This window comes from Primulina tabacum, chromosome 5 (assembly GCF_025594145.1).
Source record: "Primulina tabacum isolate GXHZ01 chromosome 5, ASM2559414v2, whole genome shotgun sequence".
Taxonomy (NCBI): Eukaryota; Viridiplantae; Streptophyta; class Magnoliopsida; order Lamiales; family Gesneriaceae; genus Primulina; species Primulina tabacum.
In genome coordinates, this window is record NC_134554.1 from 13,877,199 (window position 1) to 13,898,130 (window position 20,932).

The window sequence follows — 20,932 nt, forward strand, 5'->3', positions numbered from 1 at the left end:
GGATTTTCATCAAATTTATGAAGAATGTGAATATTGCAGCTGGACTTCTAAAGCCTCCGGCAACCATGGCAGCCAAGAAAGCAGGGGAGAGCCTCCCTCAGGTCAAACTGATCAAGGCCATACCTAATGTCATCTTTGTGCCCTCAGCCACAGTGCTGGCGCTTGTTTCCGTCAAGTTATCCAGGAAGATGTTTCTTGGTAAAATGGATGACATGAAATAGATAGCTTTTCGCACTCTTCTCACGATCTGTGACAACACTTGCAGAAATTTGAGCTCCGATACTTGCAGAAACATAACTGATTTAAGTGGAAATACATTCCAAGTGATCCGCGTGGCACATATTTACAAAACATGAATATCTTGGAAACAAGGGTACTACAGATTATAAATATCAACAATATTAAAAAATTATTGGGCACTTTACATTATAAAATTATGTTGAAGAAAATTATACACGATTATCATACTTCTTAAAATGATGGTGACTAAAGTGTTTTATATAAACATAAGGATGCTGCATTTGTTCTCCATTTAACTTTAAATCTGATACCATCCTCAAATTTCATGCGCAAATTGTCATTTTTCATGCAAGTTGCGTAGCTTCCGATTTCTACTTCGTTTCCATCCTCGAAACTACTAGCGATTTCATATTCCCGCACATCGGATCATTACAGTAAAATAACTGAGAAACACAACAGCTCAATCACACACAACATCGGAATAAAACCCTATGGTCCTCCTCGTGCAATCTTTAATGCTCAATAACTCAACATCAAAAACTTCGAACTGTTTGGAGCTAAAGAAAGTGGAAGGCCCCACCTGTTAATGTTTTCTCATCAGTAATATAAATGTCAATGTATGAAGAAAAAATGAATGGTTTTAGCTTTTTGCTAACAAGAACTTGTTCCAAGTATGATATTAGTAGCTACTAGTGTTGGTACTCACAGGTGGTCCTAGTTCTGGAGGAACTATCAGTCTTCGTTTACCCCCAGGCTTCATGTCCTGTATTCCTTCCTCAAATCCTGTACAAAAATTTGCCAACACCTTGGTTACGTCATCATACTATGGAGCCAGAGACGCAGCATATTCCTGTTATTGAGCTTCACACAGCTGGGGTGATTCCGAGAATACCAGGGAGGGGATGAGATGGGAGGGGTAGGCGCTCAACAGGATTTAGAGGGAGAAGATAAATTTTTAGAAAAACTACCACTGAAGTTTTTTAATTCTTTTGCCCTGAACAGAGAGAAAGTCATTCATGTACTATTGGCTCAGTTCCGCCCCTGATGAACAATATATTCAATGGCTCATACTGCTCATGTGCACATGAGTGCAGCATTAGATAAGCATTGATAAGTATGTTCTAAAACCTAATTATAACTTTCTCATGTTTTGTTACCTGGAATTAAGGCCTTAGTACCCAGTCGAACTTTTGCAGGCGAACCTTGTAAGTAGGTACTATCTATACGCCGGCCAGATTCATTGTAACCAATGTAATGAAAAGTCACCTTTCAAAAAAAACAAAAGAACGGAAATTATCCTCTTGTTAGAGGATATACTTCTGTAAAATGGAGATTAAAAAAACAAGCTATTGCAGAGAAGTTTACAGTATTCAAGACAACACCTATTGGTAGTATCGACTAAACTCATCTTGGATAAGGTTATTTCAACAAATAGCTGGAGTAATACAACTTAATATAAATAAATGGATCTAATTCTAAGCAATTAACTGGACTCATGATTCTCATTTTATATAATCAATTATCGATTTCAGAAAAGCAACACAAGGCATTCCCAAGCGAAACGAAGGCAAACCTGTTGGCCAGCCTTTGGACAATCACCTTTACCAACTTCAACGTCCCGAAAAATGAGACCTGAATCTCGCTTAACATAATCATCTGATGTCACTACTCTCACCGTAAAGCCTGAATTTACGGTTGTGATATGATTGTGTGAATAAAACTCAAATGGGAAAAGAGGAGTCAATGAGACAAGCAAGAATAAACCTTCTCTAACAAAATTAGGGAACTCATCGGGTACACCGTTCTCTTTCTGTATCCGCCTGTTCTGCTCTAAAAGGCGCCTCTCATCATATGGGTTTTGTTTCTTTGTCTTTCCACAAGACGGCAGCGCAGGAAATATACCGGAACCGACCAAGAGAACAAGGAGAAGCCTCCGCTTAGTATTCTCCTCAAATTTGAACGAGCTTTTAGTCTGTTCTCTAGCCATGTAGAGTTGACATAAGCAAGCAACCATGGCAATGAAGCATATTAATAATAGAGAAATATGGTTGCACTTGCGTAATTTCAAAATTGTCATTACCCGTTTCCCTGTAGATTACGGCGAGAACAAGAAACCAACAAGAGTCTCTTCTGAATGGAAAATGATCCGAGTGCTGGATAGATGGAAAAAGTAATGCCTGAATATTTTACTAACGCTGGATTTGACAAATGAGGGGCATATAAATGAAGTTCACGGAGAAATGGAAATGGATGGTCGCATTATTCTTTCATCAGTAGTCCAAGGAATTCCAGCAAGAGGATGTGAGAGTTGAATTTTCAGAAAAGTAACAAAAAAAATTCAACTATTTTCACATTCTAGCTCGTTGTGTCGACCACTCTCCAGAGGCAGTACCAGCTACAAAATTTCACGTATTTGCACAATTTTTGGTGTGAGATTTAGAGTTTTATGTTATTCTAACACCACTGTTTCTCATATATTTCAAGTGCCGCCGTTATCAGGATATCAGTAACCAACAAATCTTCAAATTTGAACAATGAGAGAAATTCTGTTCATTCGGTTTCAGAGCTTTACTATTTGCCAGCAAAAACCACAGAAAAATAACTCAAATTCACTTCGATTCATAAGATATAAAGAGTGACATCCTTACACAAATTTGATACACGGTCGAATAACTATACAATAACTCTCAAACGGCAACCAAATTACTTGCATAAATCCCAAAATTCCAACTTAAGCCATAGAAAACAAAAATAGACTTACACGAGAGATGGCTCCCAGAGGAAAGAATGGGAAACGAGAGGAAAAGCATGATCTATCTATTTTTCCTCACAAAATTTCAACATTTTGCAAGTGCAGCTTCAGCTTTATCCTTTTCAACATAAATGGACTACCATTTATACCCTTATCTTTCTTCCAGTATTTGACGTCTTTTTTTTCCTCAGAGTGCAATTTTAGTGCAAAATCTATTCAGGACTACGGTGTAAAAAATCAGAAATTTTTACTACATATGTTTCATTTGCTGGTTTATTGATGCTTTAATGTCTCAAAATAAATATTTATGTGCCAGTTGTAAGAATTTGATGAAATGTACTCTTTGATACAGTTTACTTTAAAGCAAAAACTTGTGTGAGACGGTCTCACGGGTCGTATTTTGTGAAACATATCACTTATTTGAGTCATTCATGGAAATTTATTACTTTTTATGCTAAGAGTATTACTTTTTATTGTGAATATCGGTAGGGTTGACCTGTCTCACAGATAAAGATTCGTGAGATCGTCTCACAAGAACGCTACTCATAATTTGATGGATGAGATAGTCAAAATAGATATCTTTAGGTATAATTTTAATATGCAAGATTAATTTTATATTTTTCAAGATAATGACCAATTATTATTTAAAATTACCTTCTTCTTTTTTACTAGATTAAGTTTAGAAGATAGGCGTGGATGACAGTCATTGTTGTTCTTTTGCAAATTCATTCACTTTCGTTTTTCCCCCTCAATCACCTTGAATAACATCTATTTTGTGTTTGAAGTGAAATTTATTTTATCTTTGTCTTGAATTATTTCCGTTTTCCCGATTAATTAATCTGTCGACAGAATCTTATACATACTTTAATTCTTGAAAATTATTAATTTGATACATGTTTTATATTTTTGCCATAAATCAAGGTTCTAAAGTTCGCCAGACGTTAGTCGGGCGTCATACCAGCGCCTAGCGCCTAGGCGGAGATTAGGCGCAGCTAATCGGATTCTACGGTATCAACATAATATCTCACATGCTAGAACTTCAACACAACAACATCAAATTTAAAATGTGTTCAACATATTCCCTATATAATCTATTGTGTCATCTCAATAAAATAAAAAAGAATTCACATGGATTGTTTGTCATTGTTACTCTCCAAATCTGTTTGATTCCAAGAAGCAAAATAAAGAGAAAAAATTATGTATTAAGAGCCCTAATATATTAAGAGCCATATAGTAGTACTGCATAATTAGTAGTGCCCAACATCCACATATACATTAAAGAGCCATAACATATTATGCATGATTAGTACTGCCCAACATCCACCAAGTTTTTTAGATGATGGATATGACTTATGAGAAACACATATAGAGAATCAGTACGAGATCCTACATAGTACATACACACAGGAACAATAGCCAAGAAAAACCACAATTTACCACTGACAGCAGAGATGTAATTTAGAAACAATGATTCAGAATTGAATAGAATAAGTTAAGTTTTAAACTTAGCATTTCCAAAGATAGCATCAGGGGAAGGAAAATACGATAAGGAAAAATACCAATGCTAAATAATTGAATAGAATAAATTAAGGTTTAAACTTAACTTAGCCGAGAAGGGAAAAATGAGAAGGAAATTATCAATGCTAATACTACATGCTTTTCAGAAAATACCAAGGACTTTCACACTCATCTGAAACGAGGAGATTGAGATAACGATAAAACCAGAGTAAGTTGCTTAATAAAATGGTACCAGAATCAGTGATGAAAATTCTTCAAATCTTTTTCATGTACTTGAGGTAGCAAAAATAGATATATCAAGAAATGCAAGAAAGCGAAAGAAAAAAGAGGTAGAAGAAAGACATCATTGCTGCTCACAAGACGGGAGATATAAATATTTCCCATCAGGCTTCTCGATTTATTTGGTGATGCGTTATATTTAGGACAGCCTCTTTTCAACTTTTAATTGGGCTTTAAAATATTAAAACTCCAAACAATTTTTTTCACAACAAATCAGGCCTATTTAAGGGCGTCCAGGCCAGCCCAAGAGCGCCTAGGCACGCCTAGCACCTTATCGGTGCGGTAGGTCGCCGTCTAGCGCCTCCTAGGCGCCTAGGGCGCATTTTAGAATATTGCCATAAATATTTATGCATTACATTTTATGTGATTTTTGAAGAATATATAATAATTAATTAAAAATTCAGAAATAACTGGTAAAGTTTTAACAACACTCAGTTTAGCAAGAAAATTTGAAAAGGACATTACCCATACACCAAACCATTGGACACTTGCCAAATCCAGTTATGAATATTTTACTAAACTTGCAAAGGAGTGAACCAGAAACTCGACCAAAAGGGACAAAATGGAGTAATTTAAATGATTTTGTAAGGCCAAATTTGCATTTTAAAAGAAAATGCATATAAATTCATGCCCCTTTTGCTCCCTATTGGACCCGTAGGCAACCGCAGACGAAAACACACAAAATGGGAAAGAAGAACTGTCTTATTCGCTTGAGAAAAAAGGTAGGAAGGTAGTGACAAAAACTTTGCCTCAATAAACATGTACATCAATTCCCATACTACCAATCTGACTGCTCCCCACCGAGCTTCCCATTTTCTTTCTCGTCACCTTTTGCTCCGAGTGGGTACGAAGCCACAGGCATGAAAGCCTTGCTATTGCTGCCTGACTAGCAAACTGTACTCTACAGGCGAGGTTCACCTCAGCCATCATGTTCCGTCCCCCTTTATTAGTGTTATTATTTTCTTCGTATCCATCAAGGTCTGATTCATCAACTACCACAATCGAACCATAGTCAAGATCCTCAGGGTCCATATTTAAAGGGAAAATTAAACTTCTACTTTGTGAATTATCCGTGCAGGTTTTGACTTCCCGCTTCTTGAGTCTGATATAATAATCTAGAACCGCCTGGATTTTGTCATAGTCAAATGACAGCCATTATTCAAAGAATAAGTTTTAAAAATCAACAAGACAGTAAAAACAAGTCACGGGAAATTAATCACACCTGCCACTGGGAAGAGGCCAACAGAACTCTCGGCCTGATTGACCTCACATACTGAAATGCAGCATCGGGGGTCATCTTCTTGTGTTTGACCTATATTAATGCCATAAAATTTGAACCAAGAATCTCAAATAAAAAGCCTCTAGTGTGCTTATTTACATACATAAAGTCTCAAGTGTGCTTATTTACACACATACCAGGTAACAGAGAACAATTGTAGTGCTACGGCCACGGCCAGCCTTGCAGTGAACATAAGTAATTTTGTCACAAAGTGTATTGCCTGAAAAAAAAATAAAAAATTAACATGACACTATTAAGGTAATAAAGTCAAGTTATAAATACCATTTAAATAGATGTAAAAAACATATAATAATTTATGAGGTAAGAACGAATTTTACTGTGAATGAATTCTACAGCTTGGCAAATATCCCCATACACGGGAGCAAAAAGATAATCTCTTGTAGGTATGACTAAGTGCTCAATGTCATAATCCTACAAAGAAGGCAAATATTGATCAGGTATAATTAATAAACAAACGAGTATCTCAAGTTTTCTTGTACTGGAGTTAACAAATATGACCCAATGTGTAAAAATTGAGGGGCATTCGCAAGCCATGAAATGTAAAGTATGTAGGAATTAAATAATATATCAATGTTTCGTGATTAAGAAAGCTGTGAGGTGTCCATGAAAAGTGTAACAAATGTTTCAAATAATAAGCTTGAAGACATACATGATACAGGGAAGTTGGAACTAAAGTTTCATATGGTTCGTTCAAGGTAACCACACCACCTACACCAAGAGCTTTCAGGCGCGGAACATCATTGGGAAATGGTACAGCACCTAGCAAAATAAACTAGCCAAACGAAAGCAGCTTTAGAAATTTGATAATAATAAGAACAAAGGGAGGCGTCAAGAAACAATTATTAGAGGTAATCATGTCCATGTGAGTACTGCAAAATGCCAGTCAATGACCATGCAAAAAAATTTCCAACGAGAGAATTGAAAAGACGTAGAAGGATCAGCAAGAAATATCCCCAAGCTATACATTCAAGACATAGAAATCGCAATCAACGAGAAAGATCTCACCAGGATTGGTCCTAGAAAATCAAGTTCACGGAGGATCTAATGCATATGGAAGGGGTAACACATGAGAAATTGCAAATATCATAATTTCATACAAAAAAAAAAATTCATGTACCCAGTATAATGCATGTGCTCGTCCATGCTAAGGAAATTTGGTATGCATCCACCGGAAAAATACTAAAAATCGTATGCATCCACCGGAAATTTGGTATGCATCCACCGGAAATTTACTAAATTTGACCCCAATTAAATGTATTCCTTTTTCTCATCCTTTTGATTAAGTTATACTGAGATTTTGACTTAAAAAGGGAATCGGAAACTGTCAAATCTACACTAGAAAGCAAACCATATCATCAGACCATATGCACCTTCAATAACAATAGTCCACCAATAAAATTACAATCTGTGTTGCCAATATCAACTATCAAAGTCAAATCTAAGGCACGAACTAGAATTATAATCAGCAATAAAAAATGTGCAAATTTTATACAATAGATTGTAACTCATGTAGCCAAATTAAGCAAGAAACATTGAAACAATGTGTCGTAAATTTTATGTCTACCTCGTCGACCATATCCCACCACCGAAACTCAGACTGAATCTTATTTCTAACAACATTGTACAGCAACGTGGGATAGAAAAGAGCACGAGCCCCAGCTCCAACCAACGCTCGTTTCGCATCCCAAACAACAATAGCCCCTTCAGCAACACCACTGTAGACTTGCTGCTCCTCATTCTCACAACCTTCCTCACTCAGTTCCTCAATATACATTTCTCAAATCCAATAAACAGATCACCAACTGAAAATTGAACTAAATTTTGAAAAGCCCTATCTAGAAACGTCAAATTAATTATAAGAAGCGAAAGACCGATTCAAAATCAACACAACCCTCCCTGATTACCAAACCAAGATTTGATCTTGCCACCAAATGATAAATTTCAAAAGCTGCCCACAGACAAAACTTTCTAAAAAAAACCCCTCAAAATGAAAAAAAAAAAAAAAAAAACAAATCAAGAACACCGCAAATAAAATAAAGTCCCACCTTTTCACATCAAACAACAACAAACTCTCCTATTTCTCATTATTGTACAGAAAACCCGTAAATTCCAAGAAAAGAGAAGGAAATTAAAATCAAGAATTAACAAGTTCTTGATCATGATTGAAGTTTCAACTCAATTCCCACCAAAAGGGATGTGAAAAATGATACGCTTAAAAATCAAGGAAAGGAACCTATTCGGAAGAATCTGAAACGCCAAGGAAACCTTTGAAGAGTTGTTGGGTGTAGTTTTCTTGCACAAAATCAAGAAATCTTGGAGAGAGCTCTCTCTGCCTTTCTTTTCTCACAAATAAACATTGCTCGAAACGGAATTAACGTTTTATCCTATCTCGATAATGAAATAAACAGTGCGTATTTCTTTTTTCGGTAATTATAGTGCATATTTATTTATGGGAAACGTTAGTTATTCTGTAAAATCTCCATTAATTTCGGATCTGCAATATAATAATGATGAATAAAAGTTGGTGGAAAATGTATAGCATTTTTCGGAAAAATATTTATATTTTTACTATTAAAATACTTTCGATGGTGAAGTATTTTAACTTAACAATTTTGATTAGTAAATTTTCAAAGTCATCAAAAATTAATTTTCAGATATATTTATGATTAAAAATACAGCAGACACTAATTTCACATATTTTTCAAAATTGGGAACTAAAAACTTTAGGTTAAAATATTATCATGAAAAAAGATCGTTGAGATAAAGATAAGATCACATTTATAACTTAAATTTATTTATTTAGTTTATATTTTTAAACTCGTTTCGTCTCAATTATATAATCCACGTACTCTTTTTCGTTCGTCTCAAATGTACAACACATTCTCCACACTTAATAAATCATTTTACTAATATAATAGTATTTAATGTATATAATTATATTTTATTTTCATTTATCAATGTCATTAAATAAGATTGTATTAGAAAATTTATCTATATAATTTGTATTTATAATAATATTTTTACTTTTGTGGAAAAAAATGAATTACGTAATTGAGATGGATATAGTAATTAAATGAGACAAAACAGGTAATAATTTTCATATAAAAGTTTTAACACGTTTAAAAAATCTCCTGACGAGATGTAACATTAATTCAAAATTATATTGAATTATTTATCTGGTATATTATTTTAAAATACATAAATTATAACTACTGGTCAAAGGTCATAAAAAATTTCTAATTGAAGTTCTAAAATTCGTTAGAATGAGTTACTAAAATTTTCTAATTACTGTTCTAAAATTCGTTATAACTACTGGTCAATTTTAATTTTGCCTTTAATATAAAATATAAAGATGTTAAAATTTTCAAATTCGTAAAATGAGGAACTCCTTGTTAAAATAAAGTAATCAAGTATATTTTTTTCTACAAATAAATTAATCATTATAATTTAGATTTTTTAGATACAAAATGAACGTATGAATTTTCAAACATAAATTAAGGAGACTAACAGAAAAGACAATGGAATATAAGAGAACAGTGGATAATTTTGATTTTAAAAAAAAAATGGAATATTTTAATTCGTGTCGATGGGAAATCTTTGAATTATATCCAGAAACTTCATGTTATAAGGTTTTTTACTTTATGTTGGGGACGGTTTAGGCTTTATAAATAAACTAGGTGGGCGAACCTCAATATTTGAGGTGTTTACCCAGATATGTTGTGCAATATTTTGATGTTTTTTTTTGGTTGCATATTGACTGACATACTGTGATTGAAAAGAAAATGTTGGTCGGATAAAGTATAGCTACAGAGTAGAAGTAAAGTGTAGATATTATAACAATATGATAATTTGTACATATACTATGGTTTTTTCGTGAGTAGCACGTACTTAGAAAACATAAAAAGTTTAGTTATTTTCGCAGTATTACGCGCTGGTTTCATGCTTGGTCTTCAGCTGTTGCACTGGACCTGCAAAAAAAACCCGATAATAAAGTTAGTTAATTTGTAACATTTTGGCTGAGATCCAATTATAAAAAGTTAAATAAATGCGAACGATATTGTTTAGAAACTTTAAGTATATCATGTTAAAGATCTGAGAATGAAATAATTTGGGAGAACAAATCATTTAACTTGTTTAAATTTTTACTATCGTTGCAAACATAACTATTTGAACGTATTTGCGTCTAAATATTAACATATTTTGAAAACTAATATTATTTATTGTTTTTTTGAATATATCTATATAGCAAATCTTGTAAATAGTAGGATATGGTCAAAACTAAGAACGAGCTAGACATATCGTGCATTAGGTAATTGTGAGTAATATCGTTAATTTATTTACATACTTAAATAGTTGAGAATAGATATATCAGGGAGAAAATACAACATGTTAGTGACATGAACAAAATCTAGTTATGCACTGGAAAAAAATAACTTAAACTGAAGTAAAGAAGTGATGTAAAAATAAGTATTATAAGTAAATGTTTTATTGAATTTTATTCAGAGTTTTTAGCAACCCCATATTAATTTTTTTGCAAATGAACTATTATCATTACATAAGATAAATGTTTAACTATTTACTCAATGTACATACTGAGATTGGCGGATAATGTTGAGATTCAGTTCTGTCTCGATATCGGCTGCATAGTCTATTAGAAGAGAAAGCTTTGACTCCATATTAAGTGCTCTTCGGAAGATAATGGCCCATACTGAGTTCGAGAAAAGCCTTTTCATCAGTTCCTCGACTTCTTTTTCAAATAGAAAATTGTAGTAGCATTGGCTACAGTCGATACATTCACAATAGCGGTTGTTTTCCATTAGAGTTGGATTTAAAAAAGTAATTCTAAACTTTGAGGAGAAAGTGTAGGGATTTTTGGATATTTAACCGTAATGTAAAAGAAGGCAAATGATGTTATATAAAGTGTATGCGTTAGGGTGAGTCATAGATAAACTATGACACATGTGGTGCTTATTTTGAGCCACCTCAGTAAAAATAGATTAACTCTGTTTAACAATTGACAAGTGTCAGGGGCTGAGTTAGGTGTGTATAATGTGGTGTCGAAGGTATGTTTTTTTTGTAATGGTAATTTTTTTTGTTTTTTTGATTTGTTTGAGTTGACTAAACATTGTAGCAAAAATAATACAATAATAACAAATACTCAAATATCATGAACGTTTTGCACTATAAATCTGTTTTGCAACATCTGTTATTTTGCTTTAGCGTCTATTGTTCTGACATTTGGAAAATCAGGTGTTAGCATGTTTGTTACCAAAGCTTTATCCGAAAATAAATGATTTGATGAACCGCAAAAAATAGAATTTGACGACATTTTTGTTTTCATTGGCTGAATTTATAAATTTCGTGGTTTAAACCCATATCACTTGGGTTTAATGGTGGTGATTGAGGGCTTATTCGTTTTATATAAATGTAAGTTGTTTTATTTTGATGGTTCAGTTAATTTATTCCAATTCTAATATAGTGTGAGATTTATATGTTTTTCCTTAATTTCCCACCCTCAATGTGCATATGAAAATTTTAGAGATGGTTTTAGGGTATAATTTATCGTTTTTTTACTGAAATGTAAATTCATTTGAGCATCTTTATAAGCATTATACAACATAAAAAATAACAAAATTCAAGGAAAATTAATAAACATGAAGACACTGACGCACATGTGTGATGCCCAGTTGAGTGATCTTGATGTCAAGAGGATTCCTTAATTTCTTTATGTATGTTGAAACCATTTTTCCTCCGAAGATATTTAATCTTAATATTAAATTTCATGATGTCTTGGAAAGTACAAGGAAATAGAAACTTGCACAACTCCCTTCCCAGAGGTCAAAAGAGACAATCAAGTAGCTGGAGGGGAGTTGAAGCGGTTTCCGGCCAGGCTTTTTGATGTGCCACCTCGAATAAAAAATGGGGATGTTCCTGGAGTTACATCCGAATTGTATAAAGAGGATAATAAGCTTTGGGAAAAACATGTCAACGAGTACAAAAGAATTGATAGGTTACTTGGCACCGCAAGATATCGAAACATCATGGATATGAATGCAGGTCTCGGAGGTTTTGTAGCATCATTGGAATCTCTGAAACTATGGGTGATGAATGTTGTGCCTAATGTTGCTCAGAATACTCTAGGTGTCATATACGAGCGAGGCTTGATTGGCATATATCATGATTGGTACACTGTCTACTTTTCCACATTCAACAAACAGACCTTAACATGCATATCCAACCAGTAAATTTTTGGAAATTCCTAGATTTGGAGCTAAGTTGTATTGTTCTCGATTATTTCAGGTGTGAAGGGTTCTCCACTTACCCAAGGACCTACGATTTCATTCATGCTAATGGCATATTCAAGTTATATCTGGACAAGTAAGCAACAATTACTTGGCCCAACTACTTGACAATTCACGTTTGATTTTATTGTTTAGAAGTTTGTAGTTTCTGAAATTTTTTCAACTGGAATGTTCAGAATTATTATTGTTATTGCTATTAATTTCTTGAATATCTGGTTTTAAAAAGTGGAAGATAACAGATGAATCTGCTATTGCCGCTCAATACATATTTTTTAACCAAAAAAGGGGGCAATACAGCGAAGGATTTATCCAGCTATTAGATTGACATGCAACTCATATTGTTCGTGAAACATCAGGAAAGTCGAAATCCAAAAACAGTAGATCAAGCTAAAAGACAAAACAGGCGACCTAAAACTAATATATGAACGACAAAGAGGGGGAAAAACGCAAGTCACTGACAGCAAGCAAAAACCAAAAAAAAAAAAAAACCCGGCTCCCTTGTATTATGCCCCTGTCATTGGGAAGCTAACCTCGAAGCAAACTCATTGACAAAGTCGGTTTATTGTAGGAGAAAGCCAACTACATAATTAGCTCAGTTATTTTTTTAATCACTCACCAACAGAAAGGAGAGCAATAAGGCAAAAACATAAAAGTTAAAACCCATAAACAAAACAGAGGATAACATATAAGCATAAAATCTCAAATAAATACAACAACGAAGGCAAAAAATTTTAAGGAAAACGTATGGCACGTAAGGGAAGTAACACAAACAGGCTGCCAAACCAAACCATATACAAAAGAAGCTCATTTTAGGAACAAGACAATAGCAGGAACAGCTCACCTATTTCTCGCGTATTCTTCCTGGCAAAGTGACCGTCGGTGCTTCGGAGGCCTAAAATTAAAAAAAATTAGTAGCGCAGAAGAAAACATATAAACACAGTAGCTCCACCTTGCACGAAGCTGAGGTAAAAAAAACAAGGGGAAGAACGCGTCGAATAGGGAATGAACCGCAAGGAAAAAAACATATTCAAGCAAATCCAAAGAAAGCACATACCCAAATATCGTTTTGCGAAGCGAAGAAGAGCAAACGGGAGTAAATAAGCAGAATGGAGACCGCTGTTTTAAAACCCTAGCCATAAAAAACCGTTATTAGAGCAGAAGAAGGCATGTAAGCATGAACGCTCGAATTTACACAACGCAAAGACATAAAAAATCGAAAGAGACAACGCATCCGGTAGGGGGGAACCACGAGCAAAAAACCCGAATCAAACAAAGCCAAAGGAAATACGAACCGAAATATGGCTTTCCGAGGCGAGGGAAAATAGAAGAAGAGTTGAAGACGCGCGCAAGGCAGCAAAAAAAGATGGGGGTAAGATGGATGCTAGCTGGGAAGAAGCCCAACAGCGTACGAGCCGGGCAACGAAAGGAGTGTGAGAAGAATGGTTGGAAAGAGATGGGAAAAAGACCGAAGGGGAGAGAGCACCGGACACCACACCTCTGAGGCAGGAACTATTCTCTTGACAGCACAGCCTCTTTGCTTAGTGGAGAGCCTAACGTAAAACACGTGTATTTGAGAGAAACAAGAATGGAACGCGTGGATTTTTAGTGACTGAAAACCGGGCAAAAACAGGCCCATCACAATTTATTCAGGCTTTCGTATATGTAAATATATTTAAACATCATTCAAAAATATTTATTTAAGTTATCGGTACGACAATTGAGTTGGTTGGTTTACTTAATATTATTCTTTATTTCCACCTTTTTGGAATCAACTCTAATTTAGTTTTGTTCTTTTTACAATAATTCAGGGTTTGAAATCTTCCATATTTTGGGAAGAACTCTAATTTGGTTTGAAAAAAGTCAAGGACCAGACAAGAGAGAAGAAATCTTCATAGCAAGCTCAATTACATGTAAGATTCGATCGAGAATAGAATATAAAATACAAGAAACAAATGTAGTTGTTCGCAAAATAAATTTTATAATATCCTCGTAACATAATCAACAATATTAGACATAGTATGTCGAGTATCAAAATAAAACAAAGTAAATAGATAATAAGTTGAATAAGTTTATCTCTGAATTGACGAACATCACACTCTAAATAGAGTTTGTATGTCAAAACTGCAACACCAACAGACAAATTTGTTGTAACGTAAAATAAAATATTATTCCTACTGGCAACATAAATATAAACTGGCAAAATAAATTTGTAACGAAATAATGAAACAAACAAACTTGTGTTTGTAATAAATATAATTTCCTTAAAACATATTTATCTCATCTACGAGGTGCTAGATGATCAACATTTATGGACGTCTGTTTCTTATGATACAACGGTTGAATCAGTAGCAAATTAAGCACAAATTCACTACTCCGACGAACTCAAATCGTACATGCACTTTATCATCAAAATTTAACAGATGCCAAATGAAGAGTTAGATAATACTTGAGTGAGGCCTTGAATATGTTTTTAAAAAATGTATATGGATTTAGGAAATTGACACATAATTTATAAGCTCTATAATGCACACCAAAAGTGACACAATATTAATTAAATCAATTGATCTTGCAATTTAACTCAAGAATATGAAGAGTCAAAAGTCTCCAATTAAATCACAAATATGAGAAGTCAAAAAACACTCTCACAATCATGAATCACAACTAACTCAAGAATATAAAGAATAAAAGACACTCTTACATTCATGAGTCATAATTTTCATTCAAACCTTAAATTTAATTCAAATTCCAACATTGGTTCGATAAAATTCTACATATGATATAATTTTATTCCAATTTATATATATAATTAATATAAAACACATTTGAAAAAATTTTATATATATATATATATAATATAAAACACATTTGAAAACTTTCACTCACAAATTGTGTTTGTCGAGCTTGAGGTTGGATAGGATGTTTTATCCTACTCAACCTTTCAATTGGCATTATTTATTTAAGGAGTAGGTCTCTTGTGACACGGTGTCACAAATATTTATCTGTGAGACGGGTCAACCCTACCGATATTCACAATAAAAAATAATACTCTTAGCATAAAAAGTAATATTTTTTCACGGATGATCCAAATAAAAGATTTGTATCACAAAATACGACACGTGAGATCGTCTCACACAAACTTTTAACTTATTTAAGACATGTAATTTTTTATCCACCAATTACATGATCACTCGCTACATTTTATCTACCTACTTTGTTTTTAAACGTGTAGTAATCGTTATGCTGTCGCGTCACAAAAATTTGAATAAACCAAAGTCAACTAAAATAAATTTTAATATCAAACATTGCATACCCATGCATATTAGGTATATGCTCACCATATAATTTTGTGCAAAACCACAAATCTGACTGCTAGTTTCATTGGAAATAATCCACGATACCTTTTTGACAATCCATAGACAAACAACGAAAAGGTTAAGAAAAGAGTAATAAATCACAGATTTATGCATCTCTCACCTCGTGATACTTTACCAATTTTTCTTTCGTTTCTTGTTGTCGAGGGAAATTGATATAATTTCGAAATATTGATTATGGATGAATTGATGTTATAATTGTAAATTACAATACAATTAATAATAAAATAAAATATATTTAATATAATATTTGAATCAATGTCTATCTCAATCTCGCAGATATAAGGTTATATTTCAGATTCCTTAAATCATAGTATTCTCCTACTTACATGCTCCAAAATTCATTTTGGGCGTTGAGTATTAACATCGATTACGAACATCGTGACACATTTGACATGCAACAATTTAATACAAAATCTTATACAAACGAACTAAACAGTACTTGAACATTATCACGATTTATAATAAATAGCAATGCAAGAAGTCGAGAGAAAAATAAAAAAATTGGAAAGTTTTTTATTCGAAAATGAGGAAGATATGTATATTAAAAAAATAAATTGACACTGTTATTGGACCATTTAAAAAATATAAAAGGTAATTTAACATTTCGGAAAATGTTATTTGAGATTTCAGTAAAAAATTATTAATTAGGAAATCAAAGCTCGTTTGAATTTTCAGAAAATCAAAAGATCAATTGAAACTCGCTTTATATATACATATCATTTAATTAAAACTGATATGCTCCAAAATAAACTACACGAACTAATTAATTTTTCACTCACTTGGTAAAATAAAAAAATTTTAAAAAGTTCCAACGCTTGTTGACTATCTCGGATCCGAAACTAATAAACCAACTGGTAGTACTACTCTGTACCGTCACATAAACTAAATCGACACACTTTCAATTCATCTATTCTTTACAAAACGCCCATATCTACATGCACATTCCTCGATCACGATTTGGGACGACTGGTCTCGACAGGTTGGCGGCTGGGGGCAGCACGGGTTGCTGCAGCCACATGCTCGCACCGGGGGCACATTGTCAGCGTGGTTGGAGGGTAAAATTGCGGGGAGAGCTTCAGAGCCCGAAGGTCGTTCACTTCCTTTTGCAATCGCCTGTTTTCCTCCGTCAAATTCTCGCAACGGCGTCTCAAGTACTCGCAATCTACCTCTGTTTGCTTCAACTTTGTCCTGCACCATCCACACATTCAATACACAAATTGAGATCAAGGATACTATCTAGCATATCTTTGTGGGTACCTACCAGATGGAAAGTTCCGTCGAGTTCCACTCAAATAAAGAAATTTTCAACAAATAAAACAAAATATAAAATTACATAAAATTTGGTTTCAACCTGACTAATTGATTATCATAATCTGGTCTTCGTTTTTTTTCTTTTTTTTTTCAATCTAAATCAATACAAATTTTATAAAATTTCGTATTTGGTCAATCTCATTATCTCGTAAAAGATCCGTACAGTTATTACCAACCTTGCCCTTCTGTTCTGAAACCACACCTCGACCTGCCGAGGCCTCAGATTTAGCTGTTTCGCTAGTCCCATTTTTTGCTTCTGAGAAATTTGAAAAAAATAATAAAGAAAGCAATTTATTTTTTATAATTAGTGCTAAATAAATTGGAAACTTATTCGCAGAAACATCCATAACTCCAGGGATATTTTAGTAAAAGACCACTACTCACCGGATTCAGAGTGCTGTGCTCCTTGAAAGTCACTTCCAGCACCGCCGCCTGTTCCTTGGACAGGCGGAGCTTCTTTCTCGACGCCGCGTCGCCTCCGTCTTCCTCTATCTCCATGGAGCTGCTCGCCGCTTTCTCTCCGTCGTTCACTTCCCTATCACTTCTCTTACCGCTTATGCTTGAAACTGTGCTGTTTGGGGATGTAACAATCACTTCTTCATCTTCATCGCATTCTACTACAGTTAATGTTCGATTTATATCGATCCCACCAGGAAATGTTCTGGGCTCCGCCTGGAGAGCTGAAATTTTCAAGATTGAAAAGATCTCCTTTTAGATTTTGAGGATAGATGAAAAGACTAACTTTAAATGAGACACTAACAACTATACTATCCATGCAAAATATGTCATTGTTAACTAGTAACAGAGGATAACAATTACCACTTAATTTTAGGGATATGCGTTAAGTAATTTGGCTAAATAACAATCAAATTTTATATAAATTCAGCTCAGATTTGAACAAAAATCCACATGCAAAGATTTGGTAAAATAAAAAAAATACCAATTTCTAAACCAATTCAGATACCTGCGACAGTTTGAAATGCATCAGTTCTTGAATTTTTTTGCAGCTGCATAAAAGGTGAAGGAGATCTAAACAGATTCAACGGCAAGGGGGCCGGCGGAGGAAGAGGGTCAGGATTCAGATTCTCCGGGCATCTCAAGCTCAAACTCAACCCTAAACAATCATCTTTTTTTGCCATCTCCCCCTTTTTTCCCTCTCTCCCCCTTTTCTTCTCACGATTCAAAAGAAAAGATATCAAACCAACTTTTGTTCCTCTCTTTTGGAGATAATAATTTTATATAGAGTTTGTTCGAATCCAAGAGAACAAGAGAGACTTGTGAAATGGGCTAATTTATTTATTTATTTTTCAAGAAAAGGTTACAGCTTTTTCATAATGGTGATTATTGCAAAAAATATTGATTACCGTGAAAATTTAAATGACATAGGTCAGAACCTACGCACACGCGTATATATATATACCGCACATATATGTATGTGTATGTACATGAGGTGTATAGAGATACAAGAGAGATGTTTAATGATCCCCGTGTCAGAGATGTGTGTTGGGTCAATCATGATGATAGGATTTGGCTTTGATTTTTTGAGTTTCGTTTTGCAGTTTTGCATGGGATTTGACTTGACTAGTGCCTACATCTATTCAATGTTCAATCTTGGGGTTTTAGTCCTTGTTTGGGACAAACGAATTGCGAATTTACTTCAATAAAAGTGGTGCAAGCGTTAGTCTACAACTGAAATATTTATCAAAATTCGGATCGGTAAATCTTATGGTGGGGCATTCAACAAGAAAACTTATAATGAGATCTCTCTCCAAACATGTCCCAACGACTTGTTCGAGTTACCAAAAAGCTAACCATGGTTAAGTCAAATCTTGCTTTTATGCGAGACTCCCCATTTAAAAGGGCTTTTACCGGAACGGTCTCACTTTATAAATTTCTTTTTCTTGACTTGAAACTAATATATTATTAAATTATAAGTCAAATTTGAATTTATTGGTGAAAGAACCCCGGTCAGATATAAAACACACAGTAAAAAAAAAGAAAAAGACAAAATCTTGTTATAATATTGATATCTCATGGATGATCTCGTTATCTCTGGCCTATTCCTAGTCCAAATAGAAAATAGGTCCATCAAGGGTCAGATATTCTCTTATAAATATTATGTTTGAGCGTATGATAATTCATTCACTGTATTATTTTCAGCAGCACCCTTAGCTGCTCTCCACTTATATCCTCAGTTTCTGAGCGTCAAAGAGACTACACCAGGACACCCTGCTGGCTCCCTTCTAACGGTCTTATTTGTGATTTCGGGCTCGGGATCATTTTGAAACCTGCGTCTAGACTAATGAAACTCGCTGGAATCGAACTTTAATTTCTCCGTGAGTATCAAATATAATTAATTTTTTCTAAACAAATTTTTTTTACACGGCACCATCGGATGGAACCCACAAGCGTGTAAGAAACGTGAAGTGCGGTTTGGTTTTGTCTCTTTGAGGTTTAATGCTTAAATTTATTAAACAATTTATGAGACTGATTAAAACAATTAATTAATGATGTACAAATACTACGTTACGAGATGGTCCTCTAACTCGGAAACCGGTTTCTGTCGTGTTAATTGCTAGCAAGGTGTGACAAAGTAATAAATTCAATCAAATTAAATATATTATTATTATTTCAAATCAGAGTCAAACATTTTAATAATCTCATTTTTTTTGTCATAACGTAATGTCATCCATCCAAATAAACTGGACTCAAATATAAAACTTGCGGAACAACTGAAAATGATGTGATATTAATTTTGATTATTTATAATTCATGTGACATCTTTCTCAAATTTGATATAATATTTCACGTTCAAGATCTAATTATAACAATCTCATTTTCGTTCTCAAAAATAATAATGATGTGATTATATATAATTCGTGTAGCTCCATTTTCGGAGATATTTATATTTTAGTCCTCGTTTTAAAAAATATCACAACTACAAATTTATCAATTTGAAAGCTCGTATTTCCTCCTTTGTTTTTTGAGATTTCTAAGTAATAACCATGCATTTTCTTACACGCGCATCCTTCTATATATTTATAAGGAAAAATCACAATTTTTCGTTGTTTATATTTTTTTATTTATTTACTATTTTAATCATTTATAATATCAAATTTCACTCTTAATATATATTCACTTTTGATCATTTTAGTTATTTTTATATCAGAGTATTGATGTATCATTACATGTAACATTATCGTATTGATGTCACACTAATGTTACAGGCTGAAAAAAATACTACAATTTGGGAACAAAACAAAGAAAATTAATTAATATAGAATTTGACAATATAAGTGATTAATCACAAATAAACAAATATAAATAATCAAATTATAATTTTCAAAAAATGTTTATATAAAATATATATTTTTTTTTTACGATAAAATTATTCTTTTTTAGTATGAATAGATGGTTAGGGTTGATGTTATTGGTATGGATATTCTTATCAAAAATTTTAAAACATGCTCCATGGGTTAGAGGATATTGGTATGGATATTTCTAAGTAATAACCATGCACTTTCGTTACAATCTCATACAATGCTATGTCTGAATTTTGACAAATTTTGTGTCATTAATTTGTTGAACATATCACTTCTTTTGAAAATACTCCTCCTCCACAAAGTCGTAATTTTTATAAACAACCAAATATTTATCCAGAATATAACAAAATCTTTTATATCGATTTTGACTTATGTTTGCCCTTTAGTGATTCATTAAATCTTATAATTTCTTTGAACTTTTATTGATAAAATCAACATCAATTGATTATCCCGGTTCTATATCACAAGATTATGTTCAATCTTTTAAACAATAATAATAATAAATGGAGGTAATTGTTTTTTTTTTAAAAGAA

The 20,932-nt window shown here is 33.4% G+C and overlaps 3 protein-coding genes and 1 long non-coding RNA gene across 4 annotated transcripts; all 4 read right to left on the reverse strand.

Annotated features, from left to right (window-relative positions):
• Window positions 1-426: 426 nt before the first annotated feature.
• LOC142546848 (peptidyl-prolyl cis-trans isomerase FKBP20-2, chloroplastic-like) lies at window positions 427-3,160 on the reverse strand. Its single transcript, XM_075654804.1, has 7 exons — window positions 3,002-3,160; window positions 2,321-2,393; window positions 2,005-2,219; window positions 1,814-1,923; window positions 1,398-1,506; window positions 947-1,023; window positions 427-820 (listed from the first exon to the last, which is right to left on the reverse strand). The coding sequence occupies exons 1-7, from the start codon at window positions 3,048-3,050 to the stop codon at window positions 701-703; spliced, it is 753 nt and encodes a 250-aa protein (XP_075510919.1). The 5' UTR covers window positions 3,051-3,160; the 3' UTR covers window positions 427-700.
• Window positions 3,161-5,171: 2,011 nt separating this feature from the next.
• LOC142546850 (phosphatidylglycerophosphate phosphatase PTPMT2-like) lies at window positions 5,172-8,488 on the reverse strand. Its single transcript, XM_075654806.1, has 6 exons — window positions 7,654-8,488; window positions 6,739-6,861; window positions 6,407-6,500; window positions 6,206-6,288; window positions 6,012-6,101; window positions 5,172-5,914 (listed from the first exon to the last, which is right to left on the reverse strand). Exons 1-6 carry the CDS (start codon window positions 7,861-7,863, stop codon window positions 5,540-5,542), a joined length of 975 nt encoding a protein of 324 aa, XP_075510921.1. The 5' UTR covers window positions 7,864-8,488; the 3' UTR covers window positions 5,172-5,539.
• Window positions 8,489-9,883: 1,395 nt separating this feature from the next.
• LOC142544817 (uncharacterized) lies at window positions 9,884-13,912 on the reverse strand. The gene is made up of 4 exons (XR_012820109.1): window positions 13,684-13,912; window positions 13,446-13,520; window positions 13,233-13,283; window positions 9,884-10,057 (listed from the first exon to the last, which is right to left on the reverse strand). It is a non-coding gene; the product is annotated as an uncharacterized LOC142544817 (long non-coding RNA).
• Window positions 13,913-16,527: 2,615 nt separating this feature from the next.
• On the reverse strand, window positions 16,528-18,453 carry LOC142546851 (homeobox-leucine zipper protein HAT4-like). The gene is made up of 4 exons (XM_075654807.1): window positions 18,041-18,453; window positions 17,461-17,756; window positions 17,253-17,332; window positions 16,528-16,953 (listed from the first exon to the last, which is right to left on the reverse strand). The coding sequence occupies exons 1-4, from the start codon at window positions 18,213-18,215 to the stop codon at window positions 16,716-16,718; spliced, it is 789 nt and encodes a 262-aa protein (XP_075510922.1). The 5' UTR covers window positions 18,216-18,453; the 3' UTR covers window positions 16,528-16,715.
• Between the last annotated feature and the right edge of the window lie 2,479 nt (window positions 18,454-20,932).

Excerpts from the sequence above, each read along its gene's own strand:
- LOC142546848 (XM_075654804.1), bottom strand. The coding sequence starts at position 3,050 with ATGCTTTTCCTCTCGTTTCCCATTCTTTCCTCTGGGAGCCATCTCTCG. Across the intron at positions 2,220-2,320 it reads CGTAATCTACAGGGAAACGG|AGAACAGACTAAAAGCTCGT; the intron begins GTAATGACAATT and ends CTACATGGCTAG. Across the intron at positions 1,024-1,397 it reads TACTAAGGCCTTAATTCCAG|GATTTGAGGAAGGAATACAG; the intron begins GTAACAAAACAT and ends ATTTTTGTACAG.
- LOC142546850 (XM_075654806.1), bottom strand. The coding sequence starts at position 7,863 with ATGTATATTGAGGAACTGAGTGAGGAAGGTTGTGAGAATGAGGAGCAG. Across the intron at positions 6,862-7,653 it reads GGTGGGATATGGTCGACGAG|TTTATTTTGCTAGGTGCTGT; the intron begins GTAGACATAAAA and ends TCGTTTGGCTAG. Across the intron at positions 6,102-6,205 it reads CAATTGTTCTCTGTTACCTG|GTCAAACACAAGAAGATGAC; the intron begins GTATGTGTGTAA and ends GCATTAATATAG.
- LOC142546851 (XM_075654807.1), bottom strand. The coding sequence starts at position 18,215 with ATGGCAAAAAAAGATGATTGTTTAGGGTTGAGTTTGAGCTTGAGATGC. Across the intron at positions 17,333-17,460 it reads AGCACAGCACTCTGAATCCG|AAGCAAAAAATGGGACTAGC; the intron begins GTGAGTAGTGGT and ends CAAATTTCTCAG. Across the intron at positions 16,954-17,252 it reads TTTCAGAACAGAAGGGCAAG|GACAAAGTTGAAGCAAACAG; the intron begins GTTGGTAATAAC and ends TGGATGGTGCAG.